Source organism: Erythrolamprus reginae, chromosome 7 (assembly GCF_031021105.1).
Source record: "Erythrolamprus reginae isolate rEryReg1 chromosome 7, rEryReg1.hap1, whole genome shotgun sequence".
Lineage (NCBI taxonomy): Eukaryota > Metazoa > Chordata > Lepidosauria > Squamata > Dipsadidae > Erythrolamprus > Erythrolamprus reginae.
Genome location: NC_091956.1, coordinates 13,763,222 through 13,780,493, shown reverse-complemented (window position 1 = coordinate 13,780,493; position 17,272 = coordinate 13,763,222). Strand labels below are relative to the sequence as shown.

General features: G+C 40.4%; 1 protein-coding gene across 1 annotated transcript in view; it reads left to right on the top strand.

Moving 5' to 3' along the window:
* The first annotated feature begins 1,598 nt into the window (after positions 1–1,598).
* GRXCR1 (glutaredoxin and cysteine rich domain containing 1) overlaps positions 1,599–17,272 on the top strand; it is a 28,456-nt gene continuing 12,782 nt past the window's right edge. The window contains exons 1-2 of the mRNA XM_070756732.1: positions 1,599–1,997; positions 16,160–16,399. Of these exons, the coding sequence (XP_070612833.1) occupies positions 1,599–1,997; positions 16,160–16,399 (639 nt within the window). The remainder of the gene's footprint in view (positions 1,998–16,159; positions 16,400–17,272) is intronic.

Here is a 17,272-nt window from a genome sequence, read left to right as displayed (position 1 = left end):
AGTGAAGGGGTGCAAACATTTTTACTACCATGCTGTGGGTGTGGCTTATTTTGTGGGCGTGGGTGTGGCTTGCTGGCCATGTGACCAGGTGGGAGTGGCTTGATGATCATGTGACCCGGGGTGGAGGATTAAAGTTCATGTGACTGGCTTAAAGGTGGCTAACTTGACGTCACTCACGTCAAGGGTTTGGGTTAGGGTGCCTGACCTCTCCTTTCCTCAAAGAGATACAATTTCCCTATCTGTTTACTATTACTGAACATCCAAACTATACTATATTGGTACCTCTGCTTAAGAACACCTCTACTTAAGAGCTTTTCTAGATAAGAACTGGGTGTTCAAGATTTTTTTGCCTCTTCTTAAGAATCATTTTCTACTTAAGAACCCGAGCCCGGAAAAGACAACTTCATCCTTTTTGTTTTGTATTTAATTCTTTCTAAATATCATCATCTGTAATAGCCGTTAAAATGACCAAGTAGGCGTTATGTTTAATGGATATATACAATTTAATTGATTTTTTTCTTTTTTTGTGTGTATGTATGTATAATTGTTTGTCTTAAATGTTTATGTGTTTTGTTTTTAAGTTCAATAAAAAATATTTTTTTAAAAAAAGAGATACATTGTCCAATATTTTTAAAAAAGAAACAAACGAATGAATGAATGAATAAACAAACAAAGAAAGAATCAGAAACAATGCCCAGAAACAAGGACATTCTGGATTATGATTCAAAATATGGTAAAAGAGATATTAAAGTTTGAATTAGAATTTAAACCTGAGATATTTTTATTAGGGATAATCAGAGGACGCTATGAAAAGGCTAACTATTACCTGATAGTACATATATTAACTGCGGCCTGACTGGTTTTTGCACAAAATTGGAAAAAAAGAAAACATACCAATAAGGACTTGGTAATTAAGAAAATACTAGAATGCGCAAAATGGAGCAAACTTACTCTAGAGTTACAGAACAAACAGGAAGAAGAATATTACACTGTGTGGGATAAATTTTATAATTGGATTGATAGAAAGTGAGAAATAAGATAAATGTAAATTAAACCAAAAAATGGAAAGACCCAAGAAACAGAAATGTACACACACACACATATTGTGTGTATTAAACTTGTTAAAAATTAATAAAAATAATTTATAAAAGAAAAAGAAAAAAAGAAACAGAAATGTAACTGTAAATATGTTTCCATGCTCAATGTTCTTGCTGCAAATTCTTTTTTTTTTCATTGTGTTTTGTTTTTGTCTTTAAAAAGCCAATAAAAAGAAAAAAAGGAAGAATCAGAACTATTCGGCTTCTTCCACTGAGTAGAAAGCACACCCTGAGTCATTAATATTGAACGAAGGCTCTCATTTTGCAGGTGTTTGTTTAAAGAGTAACCATAGCACACCAGGACATCTATAATTCACAGCAGAACCGTGGTCTAAACATCTTGGGCATCCCGTTTCCTTTCGTCGGTGGTTTCATCTCAGCCATCCCGCTGTCACTTGGACGACAACTTTGATATTGTTATAAGTGTGAGGATTTGGCGTGTCGCTGATGACAGACTAGGCCAGGATGATGTAAGCGAGCCTCTCATCAATGGACGGGACGATGTTGACGGGGGACAACGGCCCAGTCGAGGGCCAGCGGCCGCCGAGGAAAGTGAGGTTTCGCATCTCGTCTTCCCACAGCGGGCGGATCCTGAAGGAAGTCTACACCAATGGGGAATCGTCAGATTCCTTGGATTCGGAGTGCACCAGCAGCTCCGAGAGCGACCCCAATGGCCGCCTCAGTGAGTGGGATGGACAGAACAACGGACCGTCCGGCTCCGAAGGGGACGAGAACGAGATGGAGACGGATGAGATGCTCGCCTTCGTGCGGGCGGTCCAAAAAAGAGGGTTCGGCGGCAAAAGAATCAACATCCTCAGCAAAAACGGGACGGTTAGAGGAGTGAAGCATAAAGTCAGTGCTGGCCAGGTCCTTTTTGACAACTTAAGCAAAGTTTCTGAGGTAAAATTCTCCTCTTATCCGATCCCCCCCTTCTCTGCGTCCCTTCTTTCAAGTGTCACAAAATCCATACCTGTTGAACGTTGCAAATGGTCCTGGGTTCAAGATAAACAATCCCGCCTGCCAAAATTGGTTCATATTCTGGGGTTGTGGATGAGGGTCAATTATTTTCCCCTCAGCTGCTGTGTATTTTAATTTTTGTGTACTTAACGGCTACAACTAAGCGAGAAATGTGCTAAGGGGTTAAACAAGCATTAAGCATAAAACTGATCAGGAAAGACTTCATGAACTCAATCTGTAGAGTCTGGAGGACAGAAGGGAAAGGGGGGAAACATTTAAATACATTCAAGGGTTAAATAAGGTTCAGGAGGGAAGTGTTTTGAAAAGGAAACTGAACACAAGAACAAGGGTGCACAATCTGAGGTTAGTTGGGGGAAAGATCAGAAGCAACGTGAGAAAATATTATTTCACTGAAAGAGTAGTAGATGCTTGAACAAACTTCCAGCAGCCGTGGTTGGTAAATCCTCAGTAACTGAATGTAAACATGCCTGGGATAAACTTAGATCCATCCTAAGATAAAATACAGGAAATAGTGTAAGGGCAGATTAGATGGACCATGAGGTCTTTTTCTGCCACCAATCTTCTATGTTTCTAGGTTTCTAAGGGGAGTTTTGCCCCATTTTATGACATTTTTTTCTTGCCACATTTGTTAAGTGAATCCCGGTAGCTGTTAAATTAGTGACCCAGTTGTTAAGTGAATCTGGCTTCTCAGAAGGCCACAAACGTGGGTCGCTAGACCCCTGTGAAACGGCGACCATCATAAATTGGAGTCAGTTGTCGAAGCCTTCGAATGTAAATTGTGGGACTGCAGGGGCTATCTCCTTCAACAGTCGTAAATGTGAAAAACGGTCACAAGTCACCTTTTTCAGTGATGTTGTAACTTGATCCAAGTTACAACATCACTGAAAAAGGTGACTTGTGACTGTCTAAAGTTACACCATGGCTTCTTCCATCCCATAGTCCGTTCTAAGTTTGCTTTTTTAAAGCAAAAAAAATTACACACACACACACCCCTAATTAAGATATTCATGTTCATGTTCATATTCAGATACAGATACAAACACCTACACCAGAGGTGGGCTGCTATCGGTTTGGACCAGTTCTATAGAACCATTAGTAAGTTAGGGGTCTGGGTCACTAGAATTGTCAGCGAACCAGGCCTGCCACACCACTGAGTCACTTCTGTCGGTGCCAGAGGACAGTAGAAATAAATGAATAGAGTAGAATAGAATAGAATAGAATAGAATGAAGAATGAATAGAATGGAATAGAATGGAATAGAATGGAATAGAATGGAATAGAATGGAATAGAATGGAATAGAATAGAATGAAGAATTAATAGAATGGAATGGAATAGAATGAAGAATGAATAGAATGGAACAGAATAGAATAGAATGAAGAATGAATAGAATGGAATGGAATAGAATGAAGAATGAATAGAATAGAATGGAATCGAGTGGAAGAGAATAGAAAATATGGAATGGAATGGAATGGAATAGAATAGGATAGGATAGAATAGAATAGAATGAAGAATTAATAGAATGAAATGGAATGGAATAGAATAGAATAGAATGGAATGGAAAATAGAATAGAATAGAATGAAGAATGAATAGAATACAATAGATTGAAGAATTAATGGAATGGAATGGAATAGAATAGAATAGAAAGAATGGAATGGAAAATAGAATAGAATAGAATGAAGAATGAATAGAATACAATAGATTGAAGAATTAATAGAATGGAATGGAATGGAATGGAATGGAACGGAACGGATTGGACTTACAAGGAATTTGTCTTTGGTGCAGATGCTCTCAGTGTACATAAAAGAGAAAAATACCTTCATCAAGAATCATAAGGTACAACATGTAATGGTTGTCATAGGGGACAAATAAGCAATGAAGAAACAAATCAACATTGTGTCACAAGTGTCATAAGTTGTAAGGGAGGGGAGATGGGTGATAGGAGTAGTGAGATTAATAGTAACAGTAATGCAGCTTTAGTGAATAGTTTGACAGTGTCGAGGGAATGATTTGTTTAGCAGAGTGATGGCGTTCGGGGGGAAAACTCTTCTTGTGTCTAGTTGTCTTGGTGTGCAGTACTCTGTAGTGACGTTTTGAGGGTAGGAGTTGAAACAGCTTATGTCCAGGATGCGAGGGGTCAGTCAATATTTTCACTGCCCTCTTTTTGACTCGTGCAGTCTACAGGTCCTCAATGGAAGGCAGGTTGGCAGCAGTTGTTTTTTTCCTGCAGGATGAGAAATGTCTTGCTTTTGTCAAAAGTTTTGTCAAAAGTAAGGGGCATACATAAGTGCACTAGTGTGCCTTTCGTCCCCTGTCCAATTGTCTCTCCTTATCTTATATATAAGGCAAAGGTTGCAGGTTCAAGTCCCAGTGGGTATGGCTAGCTGATGAGGCCAAAATAAGGCCGAAATAGATCTATCCTAGTCTCCCTTAATTTTCAAATTCAGCAAAAAAACATGTTATATATATATATATATATATATATATATATATATATATATATATATATATATATATATATATATATAGTCTGCGGAGAGGGGCGGCATACAAATCTAAATAAATAAACAACAAACATACATACATACATACATACATACATACATACATATATATATATATATATATTTGTTTTCGTAAATTTTCACGGGTATATGTATGTAGATTGTTCTGAGTTCGGGTTTTGCCCTGTGTAATATTTTGCATGTTTATGCGACGTTTCGGTGAAATCACATCCACCATCATCAGGCTGAAGTTTCCAAGCTTCGTGCTGTTGTAAAATGTATATATATATATATATATATATATATATAAAAGATTTCACCGAAATGTCACATAGACATGCAAAATATTACATGGGGCAAAACCCGAACTCAGAACAATCTCCATACATATAACTGTGAAAATCTACGAAAACAAATATATATATATATGTAAATTGTTCTGAGTTTGGGTTTTGCCCCGTGTAATATTTTGCATGTCTATGCGACATTTCGGTGAAATCACATTCACCATCATCAGGCTGGAGTTGTAAGCTTCGTGCTGCTGTAAATATAGTTTATATATATATATATGAGGACCCAGATTGTGGGGGAAATACGCTGACTCTGTTAAAAAGTACTATTGTTAACATGTTGTAAGCCGCCCTGAGTCTAAGGAGAAGGGCGGCATAAAAATTGAATAAATAAATTGAATAAATAAATGAATATCATATATCTTTTCTTCCTTTCATATATCTTCTCTATTTTTATATCTTTTCTTTATGTCTACTCTCTTCAATATGTATAGTGCATTGGACAAAATAAATAAATAAAATAAAAAGTAAATGTAGAAAAACGGGCTTTTCCATCTTCCTAGAAAGGGATTCCATGGCTTGGGAGGTGATTTCGTTTCTCAGACTTTCCCCTTGATTGATCCCAAAGTCTGAAGTGGAGGGACAGTTGCCATGGCGACCCCTTTTCCCCTTCATCTTTCTGGGACGGAGGAGGGAAAACGGGGTTGCCATGACAACACCTTCCGACATCCTTCGGGTGTGAAGTAAAAAGCAAGCAGTGGAAGGAAAAAGGTGACATCACCACTGAGGGCTGATCTTTCTCTTTGGTTTTTTTTTGACGCTAAGGATGGAGGATAAAATTCTAGGATGGTAGTCCTCATGGTCATTCAGCTCTATTCAAGTAGCAGGTAGTCCTCATGGTCATTCACCTCTATGCAGTTATGGGCTGCCAAAATTATTACTGCCACTCTGATTTTGTGGGTATGGCTTGCTGGCCATGTGATCAGGTGGGAGTGACTTGACAATCATGTGACCTGGGGGTGGCTTGAAGGTCATGTGACTGGGTGGGAGTGGCTTACTGAGCAAGATAAGTTTTCAAACAGGTGCTTGGACTCTTTTCCAGTGGATTAAGTCCCATTATTTGAATAGCCACAAAATGGACAAATGATAGACAGCATTATTTGTTGAGGGCCACAGTCACATTTGAAGGTTTTGTACCGAACCCACAAGGTTCAGTGTGATAACAGATTAGGCAAGCAGCTCAATTTTCTTCCATTGCTATAAAAGTTCAGTTCTAGATCATGATTAAAATGATTAAGTAACATTATTTGAATAGCCAGAAAAAGGACAAATGATAAAGAGCATTATTTGTTGAGGAGCACAGGAACATTTCAAGGTTTTGTACCGAACCCTCAAGGTTCAGTACGATAACAGATTAGGCAAGTAGCTCAATTTTCTTCCATTGCTATAAAAGTTCAGTTCTAGATAATGATTAAAATGATTAAGTCACATTATTTGAATAGCCACAAAAAGGACAAATGATAAAGAGCATTATTTGTTGAGGAGCACAGGAACATTTCAAGGTTTTGTCCTGAACCAGCAAGGTTCAGTAGGATAACAGATTAGGCAAGTAGCTCAGTTTTCTTTCATTGCTATAAAAGTTCAGTCCTAGAGAATGATGAAAATGATTATATGGATAAAAACATACAATTTAATTATTTCATAGAAACATAGAAACATAGAAGACTGACGGCAGAAAAAGACCTCATGGTCCATCTAGTCTGCCCTTATACTATTTCCTGTATTTTATCTTACAATGGATATATGTTTATCCCAGGCATGTTTAAATTCAGTTACTGTGGATTTACCAACCACGTCTGCTGGAAGTTTGTTCCAAGGATCTACTATAATATTTTCTCACGTTGCTTTTGATCTTTCCCCCAACTAACTTCAGATTGTGTCTCCTTGTTCTTGTGTTCACTTTCCTATTAAAAACACTTCCCTCCTGGACCTTATTTAACCCTTTAACATACAGTATTTAAATGTTTCGATCATGTCCCCCCTTTTCCTTCTGTCGTCCAGACTATACAGATTGAGTTCATGAAGTCTTTCCTGATACGTTTTATGCTTAAGACCTGCCACCATTCTTGTAATTAAAATTATTATTAATAATAAAAGTAATAATATTAATAATAAAAGTAATTAATAATCATACTAAGGTACTAGAGAAGGAAGGACAATAAAAAAAACTATTAAGTATTTCATAAACTTACTACCCCCACTGTGCCCTCCCCTCTCCCTCTCATGGGGGCAGCACCCATCACTGCCTCTATCCAAGTAGCAGGTAGTCCTCATGGTTATTCACCTCTCTCCAAGTTGCTATTCCTCTTAAGCAGAAAAGTAGCTTTTTCTCTAATAGATACGCAGCATTGTTGGGATTTTGCAATCCGTCTTTCAGCTCCCGAATAACTGAGATTTAATTAGCCAGGCTTCTTTTTTAAAATACAGATTCCTTCTTGCTCGAATTGGGCATGGCTAGTTCAATGAAAAGAAAGACCAGGGGAGACACGATAGCAGTCTTCCAATATCTCAGGAGTTGCCAGAAAGAAGAAGGAGTCAACCTATTCTCCAAAGCACCTGAGGGTAGAACAAGAAGCAATGGGTGGAAACTAAACAAGGAAAGAAGCAACTTAGAACTAAGGAGAAAATTCCTGACAGGGAGAACAATTGATCAGTGGAACAGCTTGCCTCCAGAAGTTGTGAATCCTCCAACACTGGAAGTTTTAAAGAAGATGTTGGATAACCATTTGTCTGAAGTAGTGTAGGGGGTTGGACTAGAAGACCTCCAAGGTCCCTCCCAACTTTGTTGTTGTTGTTGTTGTTGTTATTATTATTATTATTATTATTATTATTATTTCCCCTAGGCTTATTATAATTTATGTTTTGGTATGTATGTGCTGTTTGGTTTTAATTATGATAGGGTTTTTAGTTTTTTTAATATTAGATTTGTGCCTGTATAATACTGTTTTTATCATTGTTGTGAGCCGCCCCGAGTCTTCGGAGAGGGGCGGCATACAAATCTAATAAATAATAATAATAATAATAATAATAATAATAATAATAATTATTATTATTATTATTGGTTTAATCATGGCTTTCCTCTTGTTCTGGCTCTTGGATGAGGGTATTTGCTTAGGAATAGAGCTATCTCGTTCCCAAATAACTCTTTATCTTTTAAGTGCTGACATCTGCTGTGGGCTATTAAGGAAGTTCCAATGTCCCACCTCTGTCGTCAGGCATGGGGGAACTGAGATAACTTCCCCAGGCCTATATTGTTTATGTGTGGTATGTTGTGTGCATGTTTTTTAAATTATGGGTTTTTAGTTTTTATTATTAGATTTGTATTGTATATTGTTTTTCTATAACTGCTGTGAGCCGCCCCGAGTCTACGGAGAGGGGCGGCATACAAATGTAAATAATAATAATAATAATAATAATAATAATAATAATAATAAGAATAAGAATAAGAATAAGAATACTGGGGGCTAAATCATATGAAGAACGGTTACAGAAACTGTGTATGTCTAATTTAACAAAAAGAAGGACCAGGGGAGACACAATAGCAACCTTCCAATATCTCAGGGGTTGCCACAAAGAAGAGGGAGTCAAGCTATTGTCCAAAGCACCTGAGGTTAGAACAAGAAGCAATGGGTGGAAGCAGGACAAGGAGAGAAGCAACTTAGAACTAAGGAGAAATTTCCTGACAGTGAGAACAATTAACCTGCGGAACTACTTGCCTCCAGAAGTTGTTAATGTTGCCACATTGGTAGTTTAAAAGAAGAGTTTTGGCAACCATGTGTTTGAAACCGTCTAGGGTTTCCTATTTCCCACAGCAGGGGGTTGGACTAGAAGACCTCCAAGGTCCCTTCCAACTCTGTTATCCTGAGGCCGGGACAGATCTCTATTTCCGTTTTGAAAATCCCCGGCAAACGGGTTTGAAATACGATATGGCAGCCATGAAACATAGCTGCTTTATTACACCCGTGGGTGCGTTGAAATGGCGCGAATAAAAATGTTCACCCTGAAGCCAAGAAAACACGCATCAAATGGACTCTGGAGAGAAGTATATTTCCCATCCAGAAGTCTTAATAATTCATCCTGCCCCCCCCCTCCACCCCTCCTTGGACTATTTATCTGGGTTGCTGAGGAAGTCAGGCAGTAAATAAAAACAACCCTTTAAAAAAAAAACCCACAGTCTTCTTGGAATGACACCTCTTTGGATAATTAGCATATGTCCTCATCTAAACTAAGGGCTACGAGTGAAGCATCGCGACACATAATGAAGAATCTCAACTTTCTTTAAAGTCTCGATTTTCCCCAGCCAAGGTAGGTTTGCAGGGATAGCAATATTATTTAGACTTATATACCGCTTCACAGTACTTTCCACTTTATTTAAATTTTTTTTTGGAAAATAAATTTATTAAATATATACAATAAAAACCAAAGACAAAAAGACAAAAGAGATATGCATATTGTACATTTTTTACACTCTACTTATGTAGTAATTGGGGAGTGGGAGAAGGGGGTTGTGAAGGGAGGGAAGTAGATATAGAAGGAAGGGGGATAGGGAAAAGAAGGAGGGGGGGATAAAGAAGCGAAAACCAGCATTAGAGCTGGGTCTTTCATGATTTGGGGCCTGTAGTTTGAGCTCGTAGTTGGTGTGTTTTACCCTAAGGTTTTATCAATATGTTTTGAATGTAGTTTTTAGTGCCAATATATATAATTCATTTAGGGGTTTATTTTCTTTGTAAAGTTGGAGTTCGTGTCGATCGATGTTTACAGTTTGTTGTTTCAGTTTGATGTTATGATTTGTGATGTAAATTGCTATTTTTTCAAGTTGTTTTTGTTGGATATTTTTCTTGATGAGTAATTTTTAGGTAATTCCTTTTTTTTAACCAGAGGTACCATTTATCCCAAGCTTTGTAGAAATCTGTCTCATCCTTGTTTTGCAGTTCCATTGTTAGTTTGGACATTTCTGCGCATTCCATTATTTTAATCAAGAGTGATAGAGCAGTTGGGTTTTTTTCTTGTTTCCAGAATTGTGCATATAAAATCCGTGCGGCTGTAATAATGTGGATTATAATATATCTGTTTTCTTTACTAAAATTTTGTCTTATGATTCCTAGTAAAAATAGTTCGGGTTTCGCATGGATGATCTGAGAAGTAATTTGTTCTAGCATAGTTTTGATTTTTCCCCAATATTTTTGGGTGGTTTCACATGTCCACCAGATGTGGTAATATGTACCTGGTTTTTCCCTGCACTTCCAACATAATGGTGATAGATTTGGATACATTTTTGCAAGTCTAGCAGGTGGCAGGTGCCATCTGTAGAACATTTCCAGCCCTCTTTAAACGGTTTACAGAATCAGCCTCTTGCCCCCCAACAATCTGGGTCCTCATTTTACCCACCCTGGAAGGATGGAAGGCTGAGTCAACCTGGAGGCTACTAAGATTTGATCAGCCAAACTGCTGGTGATCAGCAGAAGTAGCTTGCAGTACTGCACTCTAACCACTGCACCACCAAGGTTCTTTAGCCCTTTGTCTTTGTGTCTTTATTAAAAAAATATTTGTTTCGATAAATAATTTAAACTGTTTGGCAGATATAGATTAATAGAGTTGGAAGGACCTTGTAGGTCATCTAGTCTAACCCCCCCTGTGGTGGCCCGTTCGCATCCCACACAGCTGGTCACGGATCCCAAGGATCGACAGATGGTTGTGGTGCAGTATCATAGGTCTTACAGCTGGCACCCAAGTCCAATAGCGAGGAGGTCGGAGAGGATGTGGTGTCAGAGGCTGAAAGCCAACCAGGGCCTTCTACACCTTCCAAGACGCACATGAGTAACTCAGGAGAAGAGGAGGAGCCTCTTCTTGATGCTAGGGTGCACAGGGCTGCTAGAAGGCAGGAATGGTTAAGCAAGAGGAGGTATCTGCGTGAATAGATCTGTAGAACAATTGGCCATGCCCTTAGACTACTTAAGGCTAGGTCACATCAAAATTCAGTGCGGAAGTCAACTTTTCGTGGTATTCCAGTTGTTTGCTCGGAATTCTCTCTTGAATATTATTGTTTCAATGATGAATTACAAACTGGCAATTTGGACTAAGTATATCTGGAAAATTAGATCTGCGTGATCAAAAAGAAATGATCTGTTTGTTTCTGTTTCTGCTTGGACTCTGGCCCCTTGCGGGAATGCTAGTTAGCAGAAATCCAGAATGGGTATACAGCTGCACATTGTTGATGTGCACCCCACACCCTCACATGAGATTTGGCTTCTGTGCATGCGCTGCAAGCGAACTCTAGCACGAGGGAAATTTTGGCAATTTTCACCGATTATTTTCTTCTGGGCATGGGCGGAACCAAAAATATAGGTGAAAATCGCCAAAATCTCGCTTATATGCAAGTCCTCACACAAGGATTTGCTTGCTGTGAGTACTCAGAGAGGGGCGGCATATAAATCTAAATAACAACAACAACAACAACAATAATAATAATAGCAGCAGCAGCAACAACAAAACAACAACAATAATAATAATAATAATAATAATAATAATAGCAACAATAATAATAATGATATGCAGAAGCTTGCGCTGATGGGCGCTTCTGTGCCCGCCGGACACCAGCACGCTCACAATGGCCTTGGAGGACGCATCGGTATCCCTAAAGACTAGCAGCCAGGGGTGGAAGGCAGGCAGGACGGGAGGGAAGGCAGTTCCACTGGTGGAAATGAAGATGTGTGCACAGTTCCAGCTGATCGGCGGCTGTCACTTCCTGGATTACTGGTCCCGGCTCGACTCTCCACTTTTTCTCTGCTGCTGCTGCTGTATCTGCGCTCCTTGCTTTTTTCCTCTTTCCTCCTTTCTGGCCTCGGACAAGCTTCTCTCTCTCCTGCCTGGCTCCCCTCCAGCCTCCCGCGGCCACCTCCCACCTGGGGTGCAAGCAGAAGACGTGGGTGGAAGTGGTGCTGGCAGCATTTATGCTCCTGGCAGCACCCATTCGCCTAGCTACCCAGCCTGAGGCAGGGGGGTGATCCAGGAAGGAGAGCGCAGGAAACGAAAAGCAAATTGTCACCCCAGCGAGCGACACTGGTAAGGTTGTAAGAGCTAAGGAGAAATTTCCTGACAGCGAGAACAATTGATTCTATACTGAGCGGAGCAATTGTAGCTCCTTTTTGTGTTAAATGTTGTATGTCTTGTCCTGTCTCATATTTTAAAAATTAATTAAAAATATTACAAAAAAAAAAGAGAACAAATGATTTGTGGAACGGCTTGCCAGCAGAAGTTGTGAATGCTCTGACACTGGATGTTTTAAAGAAGATGTTGGATAATCCTTTGCTTGAAGTGGTTTAGGGTTTCCTGCCTAAGCAGGGGGTTGGACTAGAAGACCTCCAAGGCCCCTTCAAACTCTGTTATTCTCTTTTGTTAAGTAGCTTCATCCTTCTGTGTAGTAGGAGGCGACGAAGACAAAGGGAGGCTTATGAAAGAAGATGGGCTCATTCAGCCGGCCAAAATTTGAATGGCTGCTAAGTTACCAAGCACAAAAGACCAAAGTCTTTACCTGGAATCTTCGATTTGTCTATTATTTCCTCATCCCTGTGGTAGACAATGGTTTTGGGTGGTGGGTGGTGGTGCTTGAGCAGAACAATTCACACTTTGTCCTTTCTCAGTATGACTAAGTTGTCTGATCTTATGTGCTTGTTTTTACTCATTCTGGCTCCATCCCCCCAAATGCCTTTCTTGACCATGGAGATATTATGGACTTACACCTCTTGCTTTGGCAAAAAAGTTTCAAAACTTCAAAAATAGTCTCTTATCTATCTATCTATCTATCTATCTATCTATCTATCTATCTATCTATCTATCTATCTATCTATCTATCTCATGTCTATCTATCTATCTATCTATCTATCTATCTATCTATCTATCTATCTATCTATCTATCTCCGAAGACTCATTCCTTCCTTCCTTCCTTCCTCTCACCCACCCACCCACCCATCAACCTTTCTCCTTCCCCTCCGTCGCTCCCTCCCTCCCTCCCATCTTCCTTCCCCTTCTCTTCCTCTCTCCCGCCCTCCCTCCCACCCACCCACCCACCCGTCAACCTTCCTCCTTCCCTCCATCCTATCTTTCTTCCCTTCTCTTCCTCCCTCTCTCCCCCCACCATACCTTCCTTCCTTCCTTCCTCCCTCCCTCCCTCCCTCTCACCCACCCACCCATCAACCTTTCTCTTTCCCCTCCCTCGCTCCTTATCTCCCTCCTATCTTCCTTCCCCTTCTCTTCCTCCCTCTCTCCCTCCACCATCCCTTCCTTCCTACCCCTCCCTCCCTCCCAAACCAGCCAACCATATACCTTCCTCCTTCCCATCTTCCTCCCCCCCTCCCATCTTTCTTCCACCTTCCCTCCCTCCCTCCCTCCTCCCTCCCTTCCTCCTACCCATCCAACCAACCATTTACGTTCCATCTTCCCCTCCCTCCGTCCCTTTGTTCCTTCTAAGATTTTATACCAGATTGTCTGCAGGAAGAGTTTGGAACCTGTTTGAAGCCTAAGTTTGCTCTAGAAGTCTTTTATGGAGATTAGATTGATAAGAACAGAGCCCAGGGCTTTCAAAATGGAACAAGCAGTTTCTCTTTTAAATTCAGTTTAAGCCACCCTGAATCCCCTGCAGAAGGGCCACCTAGACATTCGAATAAATAAATAAGGGCATTAAAGTTTCCCCCCCCCCTAGCCTTCTTACCTTTACAGTGGTTGATTTCAAATAGAATTCCTTCTGCTCTATTTTGCTTTCCTGGTACATTTCTTTGCGGTGGCACTGAGTCAACCTTTTTTAAAGCTTTGTTCAGCGAAGGGAGTATCATTTGGAGGTCCAAAGACACCTCATTGGCAATTTTATAAGTAACATTAGAAAAATTCTAATGCAGTGGTTGCCTGTGTTTGTACCTGTTGTTTTACACTGCTAATGGATTTCTATTATTGAAATTGTGAAAATTGCATTCACTACTTTGAGAGTGCTAATTAGATTAGAAAGAAGAACAGAAACCAAACAAAGGAAATTTCAGCATAAAGCTGCAGGCCATCATAGAAAGTACGATCATCTTGGTAAGGCCACACTTGGAATACTGCGTTCAGTTTTGGGTGCCACGATGCAAAAAGGATGTTGAAGCTCTAGAAAAAGTGCAGAGAAGAGCAACAAAGATGATTAGGGGACTGGAGGCTAAAACATATGAAGAATGTTTTCAGGAACTGGGCATGGCTAGTTTAAGGAAAAGAAGGACCAGGGGAGACATGACAGCAGTCTTCCAGTATCATCACCACCACCACCACCTTCTTCTTCTTCTTCTTCTTCTTCTTCTTCTTCTTCTTCTTCTTCTTCTTCTTCTTCTTCTTCTTCTTCTTCTTCTTCTCCTTCTCCTCCTCCTCCTCCTCCTCCTCCTCCTCCTCCTCCTCCTCCTCCTCCTTCCAACAATGCAACACAGCAAACGAGATCACAAGAACAGTTTTTTTCCCAAACGCCATCACTCTACTAAACAAATAATTCTACTAGTTTTTCTCATCATTCCTCTCATCCTTTTCCTCCCACTTATGACTGTATGACTGTAACTTGTTGCTTGTCTCCTAAGATTTTTATTAATATTGATTGTTTCTTCATTGCTTATTTGACCCCTATGACAATCATTAAGTGTTGTACCACATGATTCTTGACAAATGTATCTTTTTCTTCTATGTACGCTGAGAGAACATGCACCAAGACAAATTCCTTGTGTGTCCAATCACACTTGGCCAATAAAAAATCTATCCTATCCTATCCTATCCTATCCTATCCTATCCTATCCTTTCTATTCTATTCTATTCTTTCTATTCTATTCTATTCTATTCTGGATTTCATATTTCATCACCATTCAGGCGCTTCCCAAGAACCTAAGACTGCGTGATGCAGCGGCGAATTATGTGTGCCGATCCCAGTAAAGCGGCCTTTTGCAATTGACAGATGGAGATTTTGTCAATTCCGATGGTTTTCAAATGTCTGCTGAGATCCTTTGGCACTGTGCCCAGCATGCCAAGGACCACTGGGACCGCTTGCAAGCTCTTCCATTGTTACTCTCTCTGAATAAGGTTTTTTTTAAAGCCCTAACTGGGGAATAAAATAGAGTGGTACCTCTACCTAAGAACACCTCTACTAAGAACTTTTCTAGATAAGAACCAGGTATTCAAGATTTCCCCCCCTCTTCTTAAGAACCATTTTCTACTTAAGAACCCGAGCCTGGAAAAACTTTTCAGGAAATTTGAGAGCGGCACGAAGGCCTGACCAGTTTCCTGCCATTTCCCCTTTAATTCTGGCCATCTCGGGCTTTTCTGGGCTGCCAGAGGAGCCTTTCGGTGGCACTTAAGGAGACTTTGGCAGTCCAGAGCGAACAAAGAGTTTTCCTTTCTTTTAGCACTTGGAGAGGGAATAAACAACTTCACTGGGGTGACTCCCTTGCGCTGCCTCCAATACATCTGGTGCAAGGTTGCCTCTCAGAGTGTCTGGGCATGGAAAAGAAAAGGGGGCACTTCGCCCCAGCTGTATCAACTCGGTTTCAGCCAAACTAAGGTGTCACCACAGTGAAGGAAAGGCGCTGGCTACAAAGCAAGTGAGCAAGAGGAGAGGGGAGCCCTTCAACATGGGAAGGAAGAGGAAGCAGGTAGCAGCCGCCGCCGCCACCTTTTGGTCAAAGAAGCAGGAAGTTCCCCCCTCTCACCCACCTGGGTTTCTCTCTCTGGCGCAGTGTATGGGAGGCGCGTGCTCCTCACCGCCTCAGAGTCCCTCTTTTTTTTTAAGCCTTAAAATTTTGGATTTTTTTTATTCCCCTCCCCTCCCCTTCTTCCTTCGGCAGCGACTCTCCTCCTCCTCCTCTTCCTCCTCCTTCCACCCAAATTCCGAGCTTTTATTTCTTTCCTAATGGGTTTGCATGCATTATTTGCTTGTACGTTGATTCCTATGGTGAAAATTAATTCTTCTTACAAACTTTTCTACTTAAGAACCTGGTCACCGAATGAATTAAGTTCTTAAGTAGAGGTACCACTGTAATGTGCTGAAGTTGACCAGACTAAGGACGCTAGCCAGATGACTATCCGGAGAGGGGCGGCATGCAAATCTAATAAATTAAATTATTATTATTATCAGGTAAGCAGATTCTTTTCCCTTTTTTCCTCCCCAAAAGCTAAGGTGTGTCTTATACTCCGAAAAATACGGTATCTCCTCCTTCTTTTTTATGGTTGCAGTTATCATCCGCTTTGGAAAACGGGCGCATCGTCATTTACACCACCAGTCTCCGGGTGGTGAGAACTACTTTCGAAAGGTGCGAATTAGTTCGGAAGATCTTCCAAAACCACCGGGTGAAATTTGAAGAGAAAAACATTGCGTTGAACGGAGACTACGGGAAGGAACTCGGCGAGAGGTGCCGAAAGTTGGGAGAAGCTCCTTCGGTCCCCGTTGCTTTCATCGCAGGCCAGTATCTGGGGGTAAGTAAGTGCGCTATCGATAAATTGTTGAGATTATGCATGTCCACCTTCAGATTTCCCATCTGAAAGCATGAACAATCGCAGGGATGCCCACAGGAAAGAGAAAGAGAAAGCACTTGGAAATATTTCTTGGTTTATGGCCAAACATTTATTTAATTAAGTGAGACTATTTGATGAGTGAGCTGTTTCCCATGGTGAGATTTTTCTTGCCCTCGTTGTTAAGTGAATCATTGCAGTGGTTAAATTAGTAACTTGGTTGTTAAGTGAATTTCACTTCCACTTGTAAATAAAAGCTCATCTGTCTGGAACCCACACCACATTTTGGACATAACCCACAGCAACAACATTGGCAAAAAGGCTTCAAGAGTTGTTAACCTAATCCTACCTAGCTTCTCTTCCAGTAATCTCACACTACTAACCAGAGCATACAAAACCTTTGCCAGACCAATCCTTGAATACAGCTCATCTGTCTGGAACCCACATCGCATTTCAGACATAAACATTCTAGAAAACGTCCAGAGATACTTTACTAGAAGAGCCCTCCACTCCTCCACTCGCAACAGAATACCCTACGCAACTAGACTCACAATCCTAGGTTTAGAAAGCTTAGAACTACCGTGTTTCCCTGAAAATAATAACTACCATGTTTCCCTGTCTTATATTAATTTTTTCTCCCAAAGATGTGCTCTGTCTTATTTTCAGGGGATGTCTTATTTTTTTTCAATGAAGAAGAATTCACATTTATTGCTGAACAAAAAAAAATATTAGCATTTACTATACAGTATACTATACAGTAGTTGTCATCACAAACCAGCATAACCAGACAAACTGTGAATCCTATCAAGAATTTCTTACTACTACCGTACCATTATT